The sequence below is a fragment of the Nyctereutes procyonoides genome, unplaced genomic scaffold, assembly GCF_905146905.1.
Source record: "Nyctereutes procyonoides isolate TBG_1078 unplaced genomic scaffold, NYPRO_anot_genome, whole genome shotgun sequence".
In the NCBI taxonomy this organism is placed as follows: domain Eukaryota; kingdom Metazoa; phylum Chordata; class Mammalia; order Carnivora; family Canidae; genus Nyctereutes; species Nyctereutes procyonoides.
The window spans coordinates 5,766,627-5,780,431 of record NW_026575135.1 but is presented as its reverse complement, the minus strand read 5'-3'; the positions used below and the strand labels follow the sequence as shown (position 1 = coordinate 5,780,431).

The following is a 13,805-nucleotide window of genomic DNA, read 5'->3' as shown; positions in this document are numbered from 1 at the left end:
AACATCCAAGCGAAGCCGCCCAGAATTTATCAATAGCAAAGCACACTCACTCGTGTGCGTGGAGACCTACGAGACAGGGCTGTTCGCTGCAGCATCACTGGGGCGCAGCGGGAGACCATCTAAAAGCCTGTCTGTGGAATAGTATGCAGCCATCAAGAAGAGGAAGGGGTAGGTGCAGGTGCTTTCTTATAAGTTAAGACCCACTTTTCAGTGTCAAATCAAGGTACAGGCCAGGCTCTATGCTATGCTACCATCTGTGTAAAATATAGCGAGAATTAAAAAGGACAAATATAAACACGTTGGCTTGTAGATTATAAACGACCTCTAGAAGGAGGCAGGGAACTGAACGCTCATTGCTTCCGGGGCAGAGAACTGGGTGGCAGGGGCGGGAGCAGGCATTTCTACTATATGCATCTTTCGAACTTTGAACAAAATGAATTCATTGCCTGCCCAGAAATATTCAACTTCAGCATATTAGAGAAGTCAGGGTACAGCACAGCGTACATACTCATGTGACCATTTCTATAAACACGTATGTGTGTGTTGAACATTTTTGCATGAAAGAGAAAGGCAAGTACGGGAAAAGAGACTTTTCACTGAATATGCGCTTTGTACTCTGTGAGGGTCTTTACCATGTGCATCTATTACCTTGGCAAAAAAAAAAATTTTTTTTTAACTGGGAAAAAAGGGGCCAAGGGGATTTGGGGCTTTCTGGGATTTCTAGGAAAGCTCTAGGTTACTGCCAAAATATAATATAGAAGTTGATATGATACAGTGATATTACATAAGTTATATGACATATAAAACAGAAATATAATGTAAGCTACATATGCAGTTTAAAATTTTCTTTTTTTTTTTTTAATATATCACTTATTGATTCATGAGAGACACAGAGGCAGAAGCAGGCTCCCTGCAGGGCACCTGATGCGGGACTTGATCCCAGGACCCCGGGATCACGCCCAGACACTCAACCACTGAGCCACCCAGGAGCCCTGAAGTTTAAAATTTTCTACAAAATAAAATTTTCTAGTAGACATATTTAAAATGTAAAAAAGAAACAGGTGAGGGACGCCTGGGGGGCTCAGTGGTTCAGCGTCTGCTTTCGGCAGCTCAGGGCATGACCCCGGGGTCCCGGATTGAGTCCCGCGTCAGGCTCCTTGCATGGAGCCTGCTTCTCCTCTGCCTGCGTCTCTGCCTCTCTGTGTGTGTGTGTCTGTCATGAATAAGTAAATAAATCTTTAAAAAAACAACATTCAAAAATAAATAAATAAATAAAAAATAAAAAAACAACATTCAGGACAAGAAGCAACATCCCTCCAGTTACGGGACTCAGAATGGTGGTGATTGAACAAGACAAAAGTCCTTGTTCATGTTACTATGATGGATGAACTTGAAGATGTTCTGCTCAGTGAAAGAAGCCAGGCACCAAAGGACGAATATTACGTGACTCTATTTATGGGAAATGTCCAGAACAAGCAAACTCTTGGAGGCAGGAAGTAGATGCACAGGTGCCAGGAGCTGGGGCGGGGGGGTGGGGGAGCGACCGCTTCATGGATAGGGAGTTTCTTATTGGGGGGATGAAAGTGTTTGTAGAGTGACTTGTAGGGATGGCTGCATGACTGAGTCCACCGAAACCCACTGAAGTATGAATTTCCAAGGAGCAAAGTGTGCGACATATGAATTCTACTTCAATAAAACTTACCAGAAAAATAAATGAACAAAAGCAAGGCGGTATTTCTCTGAGGGAACTGTTTTATGGACATGGTAATATGTGTAACTGTTGCATTTCCCTTTTTGCATCGACAGCTAGGAAGCTCAAAGCCAAACCTCGACCTGCCAAAGGGTCCGACGGGGCATTTTGTTTCGTCACTTTACGCTAAGTTCACACTAGTTTTTTCTACTTTTACTTCCCCTTGGCCCTGGTTTCCAGACTTCCGTCTCCGGAATACGGTTATAATGCAAGTATTTTCTCAGCCCCTTTAAAGCGCTTTTGGCACAAGGCCAAGTGTATGGTTATAAATAGACCTGCAAACAACTCCCAGTTATTTGGACTGTTTGGTGAAAACATAAAGGCCCTTTGACAAATGACTGAGAATTGATTTCTGTAATGAATAAGCTAAAAAAGTGGGGTGATTTACGCCGAAGATGAAAAGGTACAGCGGAGATCCGTTGTCCTTCCAGAATCCTGAAAAGAGCGGGGAGTCTCCCCTGGGTGGGGGGTGGGGGTGGGGGTGGGGGTGGGTGTATGTGTGTGAACCGGGAGATGCTTTCAAGCACAACTGGAGGGAGTCGGATGAGACACGGGGCCAAAAAAGGGAGTTAGACCCCGCGCTGAGTGACAAGGCGGGGGCTCTAAACCGGGGGAGAGCCTCACGGGTTCGAGATGGCCAAGATCCCCCCAGCAGGGAAGGGACAAGCCAGCCTGGCGGAGAGCTTCTCCCTCAAGCGGGCTGAGGCTCTGCTCTCTCGGGGTGAGTCCTGTGTGCCCCCTGGGGAAGGCTGGGGTGGTCCTCACCTTGGCCAGGAACTGGTTGGCCCAAGAAGCCAATTCCTGGGTCCGCGCTGCTGAGGGCTGGTCCTGGGTGCTGCCTGGGTTCTCCGCGGGCCACGCTGGGGCAGACGAGCAGGGGCTCAGGTCTCCTTGAGCGGACGGCCACCCTGGGATACACCACCAGTTAGCGCGGGGGCCAGGAGCTGTCCTGCCTGGGCTTGAGCCCCTAACCCCGCGCCTCCACACCACACACCCTCCACTGTCTTTACATGGGGCCCCAAGAAGCAGGCTGCGCGGTGTAGACTCCATGCACGGGGGAGGGCGGAGAATGAGGTCTGGGTCTGCCCCAGATCACATAGCTGGAGCCAACACAGGCCTCTGGTTTCCCGCACAGTAGTTCAGGCTCTAACTCAGAAAGACTCGGGTTCCAATCCCCATCCTCCCTGCTCCCCTGCGGCAGTGTAACCTGCAGCATGTCCTCGCCCCTCCGAGCCTCAGTTTCCTTAACTGTCAGAAGGCTTGATGTGGAGATTAATTGGGATCATGCACCCGGCAAGCCTTGGCCCCCATGTGGGGTCCTCTGTTACGCATTTGGGCCTGAGATCCCCCAACCGCTAAGTGCAGAGCTTGGGCTTTCCCCAGGCTGCTCCGGCTCTGGGTAAGATGCTCTCCACATCTCCATTTGGCCTCCTCAAGTCATAGGTCCCAGAGAAGGGCCTCGCCTCCCTCCCTCCCCTGGCCTGAAGCCAGTGCCACCCCAAGGTGACCCAAGTGCCCCCAGAGCAGAAAAACAGGCAGAAGGCTCCCCAGTCCCATTTCCACTTGCAGACTCACCTGAGGCCCCAGAGATCTGTGAGGCTTCGGTGGGGCCTGACCACTGTACCACCGACTGGGGCTGTGGGATGGTAAAGGATAGGACCTTGGTCCCCTGGGGCATCGTCCCTGTGTGGATGCTGTGGCTGGGCTGAAGCGGGTCCGAGTACAGGTTCACCTGTCAGGGAGGGGAGACATGAGCAAAGCCAAGTCAGGGTTGGAGCAAACCCCACAGCAGGCCTCACCTTCATTCACACCATCACTTAGGCGCTCAACAAACATGCCTCGTAATGATAAATACTACTTTTAGTGGAGCCCTTGGGTGGGGAACCAAACACTGGGCCAAGGACTTATATGCCGCTCCATCCTCTCTACGGCAATCCTGAAGGGGAGGCAGGGCAGGGACGATCATCCCCATTTTACAGAAGAGGAAACGGAGATTCGGGTTAAGTCTCTCACTCAAAATCTCCAGCTATAAATCCTTGGGCTGAGATTATAATCCTGCTGTGACCCTAAGGTCTATGGTTTTCCATATTAGTAATTTTTAATATTTGTTACAGTAATTTACAATGTAACCACAATGATAATTAATGTAGTATTTCATATGCTGCAATTATAATTACAACCATATAATATTTCTCATAAATAAAAACATTTTCAATCATAATTATCACAGTGATAATAACAGCAATTGATGGTTGTTTGAATGGGTGAGTAAACCAACAAGTGAACTAGCTGATCTCTCCCCTGTCGCAGGTCTCCAGCACTGGAGGGTGGACTTCAAATGGTAAGCAGCCCAGTGTCTGAGGGAGCATCTGGAATCAGGCTGATGGCCGGGGAGGCCAAGGTTAGAGAAGACCGTGTGCGGACGGTGGTCCAGGGTGGGGGTTGGCAAACTATGGTCTGTTTTTGGAAACAATGTTCTAGTGGACACAGGTGTCCTTGCCTATGTATTGTCCATGGTTTTTCATGCTACAACAGTGGGGTTGAGGCATCACCACGGAGGCTGTTTGGCCCACAAAGCTGAAAATAATGACCACTGGGCCTTACCCCTGCCCACATTCGAGTCCTAGAACAGGTGATTTAGCTAATTCTCTGTGCACAAAGTGAGAGCTCAATAAACAGAAGCCACCACCCTCACACTCATCATCACCATTATTACTGCTGTTACTATCACTGCACATCACCATTATTATCGCCATCATCACCACTGTCACCATCATCATCACCATCGTCATCACCATTGTCATAACCATCACCACCGTCTTTATCACCATTATCATCATCACCACTGTCATCACCATCACCACCACTATCACTATCACCATCACTATCACCACCATCACCACTTACCATCATATCATCGTCACCACTCACCATCACCACCACTATCACTGTCACCATCATCACCATCACCACAATCACCACTATCACCATCACCATCATCACCATTCACCATGACCATCATTATCACCATCACCACCATCGTCACCATCACCACCACCATCACTACCACCGCCATCATCATCACCATCATCACCACTCACCATCACCATTATCACCATCACCAACATCACCACCACCACCATCACTATCATCACCATCACCACTCATCATAACCATCGTCACCACTGTCATCACCATCATCATCACCATCTATTACCATCACCACCATCATCACCATCGTCATCACCATCACCACAGTCACCACTATCACCATCACCATCATCACCACTGTCATCACCACCATCACCATTATCACCATCATCACCACCATCATCACTATCACCCCAGCCATCATCACCATCACCATCATCACCATCACCACCATCATCATTATCTTCATCATCATATCACCATTACCATCACCATTGTCATTTATGCAGCCATCAAGGAGGCAGGTCCTTGGAAAAGCTATTCCCCTCAGTGCCCCACAGCGGGTCAGGCAGCTTATCTTACTGCCCCCTGCTGCCCCAGGGTATGCCTGATGAAGGGCGCTCCCTAGCCCCCTGGCAGGCAGCCTCTCCCTGCTTAAGCTGCTCTTCACGTCCGGGCTGTGGCAGAAAAATCTACTCCAAAGTGAGGGACAATGGCCCAGCATGGCCTGGCCCCCACCGCCTCCCCCTCCTTCAGACCCAGCCTCTGATGAGAACAAAGCTGGATTTTAATAATCCCCTCCACCATCTGCTCAGACCCGCCTGTGGGGGCTTTTCCATCAGCACCCCTTTCCTCCCAGGGTGACCCAAATCTGGGGAAAGCCCAGCCCTCCTGCCTGCCTCACCTGCCCACCCCGCCCCTCCCCCAGCCTCAGGCCTGGCCCACCAAGGCCCAACCTTGGGAGTGACAGGACCGGGCTGTTTCAGGGGATGGGCTGGGAAGGGGGCGGTGAGTGTGGGTAATTCGAAGCTGCTCAGGCCCCTCCCTTTGGGGGATCTGTCTCTGGCCGTAGCCAGGCCCGCCCAGCACCCCCGGCACCCCTTTTAAGGCAGGGTGTCCCGCGGAGCTCCCTGGGGCTGGATCAGCTCCCTCAGGGGGGTTAATCAGTGAACAGTAGACCAGCGAGTGTGGGAGACGCGGGGTTAAGTAACCGCTAGTCTCCGCACAGATGGGCTGCTCACAGCCTTTAAAATGCTAATGGGCTTTATGAATGGGGCGAGGAGGGGGGGTAGAGAGAAGAGGAAATGCTTCCCCAACTCCTCTGAAGACTAACCTCCAGGCCCCCTGCCTCCACCTCCATTAGCGGGTTCCCCGACCCACCACGAGTGGTCAGCAGAACGCACATTTTAGGAAAAGCAGCTTTATGTCACTCCCCGCCCCCAATTCTTTCTGGGGGAGTATCTGGTCTGGCCCTGATCCAGATGCCCCTGCAGCTGAGCCCAAGGACAGCTGGGGGGAGGTGACAGCGCGGCAGCGCCTCGGTGAGATCACCACCAACTCTGGCCCTGAGCTGGAGCCTGGCAGTGACTCCTGAGCAGCCCTGGGTCCGGATCCAGTGGTGCCCCCACCCAGCCGGGCCTGGGGACTCTCCGGCAGCCTCCCCAGCTGCAAGACCTGGTTCTTCTAGAAGAGGGTGGGCTTGACGGCAGGCTTAGGAGCCAGGCTGCTGGGCTCCAGCCCGGCTCTGGCACCTGCTTGCTGGCGATGGGCAGGTCTGAGCTTCTCCGAGCCCGCGCGCCCAGTGGTAAATCACTCAGGACGGTGGTCAGTAAACCTCACTATCGCTGCTGCTGCTCCCGCGCTGGCATCATCAGGCCCCCCGACCCCCACCCCGTCCGCGTGCCTCGGCCACCTACGCAGCGCCACAGCCAAGTCCTGCTCACCCGGGCGGGCGTGGGGACAAGGGCGCCCACTGTGGCATCAGGCAGACATAGGTTTAATCCCCCAACGTTTAATCCCTTACCAGCTGTAGGGTGTTGAACAAACCACAGCTTGGCTGTGCCTCAGCTTTCTCTTGGGAAGCTCAAGCGAGGTCCCCTTGGTAGTACTTAGCCTGGGGCCTGGCACCCGTTTACCGTGAATGCCAGTCCCCTTCCCCTGCGTCCCCACCCATTGCTGGGCTGGCCTGGGCGTCCTGAGGGCAATGTTCCCGGCCTGCTCCCTCCCACGTGGCCCCAAGCCTCCCCCTTGCGCTCTGAGCAGATTGGGGGGGGGGCGCAGCTCAGCAGGTCCCTGGGGAGTCCACTCCCACCAGGTAGTATGAAGGAGCAGTGACACTCCTGCCTGCAGGAACTGGCCCTCCTGGGAAGGGCTCTGAGCAGGAAGCCACTCAGGAGTCTCCGGAGTCTTCAGGGTAGGCGCTACCGAACTGGGTGCAGGGTGAAGAGCCCCCTGGAAGCCAGGCCCCCTCGGCCCCGTAGGCCTCCCCTGGGCTCCGTGTCCTCTTCAGCCCACTGCGATGGTGAGCCCTGCCTGTACCACTCCCCAGGGCAGCTGGGAGACTGGGGGGCCGGGGGACAGTCATCCTGCTTCTGGAAGAGTCTAGCTGACCTAGGCTCACCCTTCTCTTGAGGAGAACCCCCAAACTAAGGGGTTGTTTTTCCAGAAAGTGAGAGTGAGTGAGATGGTGCTGAACCGTTCCCAGCCTCTCCCACCTTCCCTCCTACGCTGCTCCTGACACACACGAGAGATGGGTCTGGGTCACCAGCCAGGACAAGGTGACCGCCCATGGGGAGACTCCGGGTCCCCCCTAGGCTGGGGAGCACCCATGACCAGAGGCACCACGGCTGTGCTCCCACGGTGTCCACGCCTGCCCTGTGGACCAAACACCTCCATGTCCATATTTCTCCAGGGAAGAACGGTCCCCATCTCTTCGGGAGCATTTGCCAGGCCCTGGTACGCGCTTTCCACATACTGGCTCGTTCTCTTAAGTGAGTAAAGGAAGAAGCAAGGAGGACAGGGAGGGAGGTGATGCTCTAAGGCTCTGCCCCTGACCTTGAACTTTGGCAGCCTCGGCCCAGGCCCCGGCCCCTCCCGGGGGACCAAATTCTCAATTTGTTAGATGGGGGAGCTGAGGGTTTGGATTTGATCACCAGGGCCTTGCTCCACGGAGCTTCTAGGAGGCTGCAGCCATGTGAGCATGGTCCATCCAGGGAGGGTGCCTCACAGAGGCACCCACATCCTCTCCAGCTTCCCCTGCCCTCCCACCCAGACTCTGGCTCCGTAGTTTGGAGAGCTAGAAGGGGGAACCCACTGGCTCCCAGGAGGAAGGTCTGATCAACCCCCTACACAGATGCACCCCAGGAGGCCAGGATCGAAGGGACCTGCTGCGTCCTGAGGCCGGTGTGGGGACGCAGGAGAAGAGCTCCTAGAGCAGGACCTCTTCCATTTTCTTAACTCGGCCCACTGGCTGTCTCGGGGACACTTCCCAGAAGTGCCCCTAGAGGCTTGAGAGCAGCCCGTGGCAGGGGAGGGGTCCCAGAGCAGGACAGGGGCCGGCCAGGTGGGGGCCCCTGAGAGGGAAGGTCTGCATCTCTGCACCTCAGCCCCCACCCCTCCTCCTCTGTGGCCTGGTGGTGAAAGAGGGGGTGGCGGAAGCAGGAAGCCACGAGGGGCTGCAACAGGCCCCACTTCCTGCCTCACCCCCAGAAAGGGGAAGGTCCCAAGTGAGAACTCACAGCCTCCTCCCAAGTCAGGGTGGGGGCTGAGCAGGGTGGTGGGGGGATGGATTTCCCCCTCCACACTCCCCCTGCTACATCCTGGGCACAGGGTCAGGGGGTGAGGGGGAGGCTGTGCGGGAGACATTCAGGAGGGATCAGGCCCAGGAAATAAGCACCAGGAGCCCAGCAGAAACTCTGTGCTACTCCCTTGAGGCTCAGAGAGCCCAAGAAACTTGCTTGGGGTCACACAGCTGGTCGGTAATAGAGGCAGGAGCGCAGCCCAGGTGGTCTGACCCCAGAGCTGTTCCGGTGAAGATCCTGGGAACCCCCGGATTCTAGGATTCAGGGACCTCAAAGCTCATCGATGATGAAGGACACAGAGCCCAGAGAGGGCAGGTCACTGCCCAAGGTCACAGAGGGACCTTGTGGTAGATGGAGGACCGGGTCCTTGTATCCCCAGGGTCTCAGGAGGCAGTTGCAAAGGCCGTGGGAGAGCATCACCTCAGGGGCCAGGCCCCCCGCCCACCTCCGCCCTATGCAGCCCGTACCTTGGCGCCAAGGCGCAGCTGGTCAATGGTGTTCTCGGCCTCGGCGTACTTGGTGAGGAGCTTGTGGTAGTCCTCCTGCGGGAGAGGGAGACCGACACGGTCACGCACCCACGCCCCTCGCCGGGAGGGCCCCCCACCCAGGCTCGCAAGCAACACACGCCCCCGCGACGGGGCCAAGGTCCGAGTGGGAGAGGCGGCAGGACAGCCTGCTAGCTCGGCTGACGGTGAATCGGGGTGGGGGCCCCGTCCCGGGGGGCCGCACCTGCCCCTCCGGCCTCCTCCCTGCGCACCTGTCGGCGCTGCGGGCCGAGGCCCACGACTCTTCCCCGCCTCTACCCCCAGCGCTGGACGAGCCTGGGCTTCCTGGGTGTGTGTGTGTGTGTGTGTGTGTGTGTGTGTGTGTGTGTGTGTTTTAATGGGAGACAGAATCAGTCCTCCGAGGGTCCCACAGAAGGCTCGGAGAGCACAGTCGCGTGGACCCGGGGTCACTGCTTGCCCTAAACAAAACTGAACGGCTTCCTCAAACAAGTCGCGACACGGGAAAGGCAAAAACAAAGGCACCCGGTCACCTTTGAGGGATGTCGAGGAACACAGCTCTGAGAACTGGGAATTAGGACGGAAGCGAGCACTTCTCCTGTGTTTCCCACATGAACAAGACCCCAGTAACCAAACAGCTGACGACGGAAATCTTTATAGAAGATTTCCAGCAAGAAGGAATGGTGGCATTCGGTTACTACCACTCTGCCACCCCCGAAGGGAGGACTGGGTCACGGCCACGGCCACCGGTGGCCACTGACATCACAAATGAGAGGCGAGCAAGCAGCAGGTGCCTCTTCAACGAGCCACCTGTGACGTGCTCTTGCCAAAAAAAAAAAAAAAACCTACCCGCGTGGAGCTCGTGGCCTGGAGGGGAAATGGGGAAATAAACAGACGGCTGCAAGCCCACAAAGCTTCTAGCTCTAGGCCGAGGATAAACAGGACAAGGAGAGGGCAGGGGAGCTTGGGAAGAGATAGGAGACGGCGCGTCAGCAAACTCCAGAATGTGGGAGACTCTGCAGGACAGAACTGGTTTCCTCAACAAATAAATTATAAAGGGGATCCCTGGGTGTCGCAGCGGCTTAGCGCCTGCCTTTGACCCAGGGCGCGATCCTGGAGACCCGGGATCAAATCCCACGTCGGGCTCCCGGTGCACAGAGCCTGCTTCTCCCTCTGCCTGTGTCTCTGCCTCTCTCTCTCTCTCTCTCTGTGACTATCATAAATAAATAAATTTTTTTTAAAAAAAACAAATAAATTATAAGGAAGATGGGCCGCCCGGATGGCTCAGCAGTTTAGCACCGCCTTCAGCCCAGGGCCTGATCCTGGAGACCCGGGAACGAGTCCCACGTCGGGCTCCCTGCATGGAGCCTGCTTCTCCCTCTGCCTGTGTCTCTGCCTCTCTCTCTGTCTCTCTCATGAATGAATAAATAAAATCTTTAAAAAAAAATTATAAGGAAGAAAGAGATTTGGAAAAAAAAATGGGGGCAGGGGAGACTGAAAGTCACATTGCTCACATGCAATAGATGAGCTGTGTTTGGACCATGATTCGAACCAATCAAAATACACGAGTGGAGGTAACGGGCCGGGTATGGACAGTATTAAGGAACTGGTGCTGGCTCTCAGCCACGCTCATGGTATCGTGATGCTTCAGATGGAGTCCTTATCGTTACACATACACACTAAAATGCTTCTGGGGAAAGTGATTTGATCCCTGAAAATTTGCTTCAAAATATTCCAATAAGGTGAGTAGGAAGAGGCGAGGCCTTGAGTGAAGACGGTTGCTGGGGGCTGAGCAGCAGGTACATGGGTGGAGCCCCATGGCTGGTACTCGGGGGTTCATTATACCATGTTCTGTGTTATATATGTTCTGAATTTCTCACAGCAGGAGTTAAAAACCAACAAAAGCGCAAACTATCCTTGTGGCATGGCTGCAAGCACTGCTGTTTTTTTTTTTTTTTTAAGATTTTATTTATTAATGAGAGACACAGAGAGTTGCAGAGAGAGAGGCAGAGACACAGGCAGAGGGAGAAGCAGGCTCCATGCAGGGAGCTCGACATGGGACTCGATCCCGGGTCTCCAGGATCAGGCCCTGGGCCGAAGGCGGGTGCTAAACCACTGAGCCACCCGGGCTGCCCCAGCACTGTTCTTTCTGAGCAAAGGGCTTAGAACTATCTTCCTAACAAATGTCTACCAGCGGGGAATTCCTGGCCCAGTCCTAAGACCTCCTACCCAAACTGCCTCAAACCCAAACCGCCGCAAACCGGGGCCGGCAGGTGCCTTGGTGACATGCCTAGAGACGTGAGTCCAGCTTACCTGGAGCTGATGGACCAGCTCGGTGGCTTGTTCGGGTGTCTGAAATTCTTGGGGCACCCTGGTGATGGGGTGGGTAGGAGGTGGGTCCTTGGCCGGGCAGGCTTCTCCGCTGCTCAGCAGTACCTCCCGCACAATCTCAGCAGGTGACTTGAAGATCAGAGGCCTGGCAGGGCCCTGAGGCTGCCTGCCGTGGCTCTTGGCCTTGGGGGGGTGGTAGCTCTCATCTTTGGGGAACCTCACCCGCGGTCCCACCTTGGAGAAATCGGGGAGTGGGTAGTTCAGCTGCCCCCGCCCGTACTTGGAGGCATCAGCAGCCGAGTGGCCAGCCAGAGCGGCCCCCTGCCGGGGCAGCAGCCTGTCTTGCCGGGCTGGCCTGGGTGGATTCAGGGGGCTGATGGAGCCGGTGAATCGAGAAGGGAGTGGCTTGGGTGACGTCCGTGTCCGTTTCCAGGCATGGTCCTCCAGGTGAGGGCTGGTACTTTCTTTCCACTTATCGGCCGGACGCTGGAGGCTCTGGGCCTGGGGTACCGAGGAGTCCTGGAATTCCGTGGCCGTTGCCAAAGCAACACTGCCTCCGGTTCTGGTGTTTGCGTGTAGCAGGTGGTGGCTGGAGCTCCGTGGTAAAGTTTCTGCCGGGGCGGCGGGCTGGGGGGCATCAGTTTCCCCTTCCCAGGTAGATTCGAGGCTGTCGTTGGGCTGGTCGAGGCTCACGGTCCCACTGCTCCAGGACCTTGCAGAGCTGAGGTCAATAGCTGGGTTGACCTCAGAATGTTCTGGAAGTTTGTCTCCACCGGCTTGCTTGCCAGCGGCCACCCAGCCTGTGTCCTGACCCCACCCCAGAGCCCCGGGGCTGGTGTTTCCATTGCCTCCTGAGCTGAGACCAGTCTCATGCTCCAGTCTAGGGGAGCTCTCTCCAGCTTCCTCCACCTCCAGACCTTCAGGGGCCTCCTCCGGTTCCTCTTCAGTCATGGCCAGTTGAGGATCCTGCTGAGGGAGCCAGCTGAGAGGCACGATGGAACTTTCTGGGCTGTCCACATCCTCCGCTTCAAACTCTGGAAAGACAGGTCACTGCTTAGGATGTACCAGCTCTGGACTCGCTGTGTAACATTCCCAGAGTCATTTCACCCCGCTGGGCTTTCATGATGGCAAGAATCCCACTGGTCCCCCCCATGTGGCCAGGTACTCACCTATCACCTCTTCTAGTTGTCTCCGGTCCCTCAATCCTGATCCCCAAACCCCGCTGTCCCTTCAGTATTTCCTGTCTCAGCAAATGGAAACACCACCCCATCTAGTTGCACGAGCCGGAAGCTTGGGCAGCACCTTGGCCATCTGTCCCCCTCATCCCCATAGTCTATTCCGTCCCTGATCCTGTCACGATCACCTCCTACAGACCTCTCAAACTCCCCTAGTACTCTTAATCCCACACGACCTTTATGCTGGTCAACATCCTCTCTTGCCTGGACCCCTGCAGTAGCCACGTAACAATCTCCTTTATCCTCACCCTCATCCTTCCTCTGAAGACTCAGCAAAATCTTGCTGTTCCCAGGACAGAGTATGGTCCTAAGATCCCTGTCTCTATCCCCCATCAGCTTTCCTGATCCATCTCTCCCGTATGGTCGCCCCCCCTTCCCTGCTCTAACCATGCCACATTGCTCCAACCACAGGGCCTTTGCCCATGCTGATCTCTCTGCCAGGCTCCCCCCTCCTTCCTTTTGCCTAGTTAACTAACTCCTAACTGTCCTTCAGGCATTAGCTCAACCTTGACCTCATCAGGGAAATCTCAGATCTCCCTAACTGGGTCAGATTCTCCCTTTTATAGGTTTTCATAGGGCTGAATACTTCTACTTTGGAACACTTATCACAGCTCCGGTTTTTCATGTATTTACACGATCATTTCATTAGTATTTTTCTCCCCCACTGCACTGTGATCTCCTTGGGGGCAAGGACACCTCTGTTCTTGTTTACTGTTGTATTTGCAGAGTAGGTGCTCAATACTTGTTGACTGAATGGAAAGAAGGAAAGAAGGGAGGGAGGGAGGATGATGTGGCCAAAACATATCGATCCACCCATCCATTCACTATCCTGCCAACCACTTACCCACCCAGCACCCACTCACCCATCTATCCACCCACCCATCCATCCACCCATCTCTCCCTTCCTCTGTCCACCTATCCACCCACCTACTAATCCTCCTAGCCATCCATCTACCCATCCACCCATCCAGCACCCACTCAGCCATCTATCCACCATCCATCTGTCCATCCCATCCATTCACTATCCTCCCAACCACTTACCCATCCGTCATTCATTCACCCATTGGCCCAACCATCCATCCTTTCAAACATCTATCCACCTACCCATCCAGCACCCACTCACCCGTCCATCCACCCATCTCTCCCTTCCTCTATCTATCCCCCTTTAAACCATCTACTTATCCTCCCAGCCATCCATCTATCCATCCACTCCTCCATCTATCCATCCACCTGTCCACCACCCACTCATCTATCC

At 54.8% G+C, this 13,805-nt stretch overlaps 1 protein-coding gene across 3 annotated transcripts in view; it reads right to left on the bottom strand.

The window, feature by feature from the left end:
• Positions 1-13,805, bottom strand: part of AKNA (AT-hook transcription factor) — a 51,586-nt gene that overhangs the window by 21,405 nt on the left and 16,376 nt on the right. For all 3 annotated transcript variants that reach the window (XM_055302558.1, XM_055302560.1, XM_055302557.1), the window contains exons 3-6: positions 11,298-12,349; positions 8,949-9,023; positions 3,326-3,482; positions 2,516-2,658 (exon numbers count right to left, since the gene is read on the bottom strand). In XM_055302558.1, the coding sequence (XP_055158533.1) occupies positions 2,516-2,658; positions 3,326-3,482; positions 8,949-9,023; positions 11,298-12,349 (1,427 nt within the window). The remainder of the gene's footprint in view (positions 1-2,515; positions 2,659-3,325; positions 3,483-8,948; positions 9,024-11,297; positions 12,350-13,805) is intronic.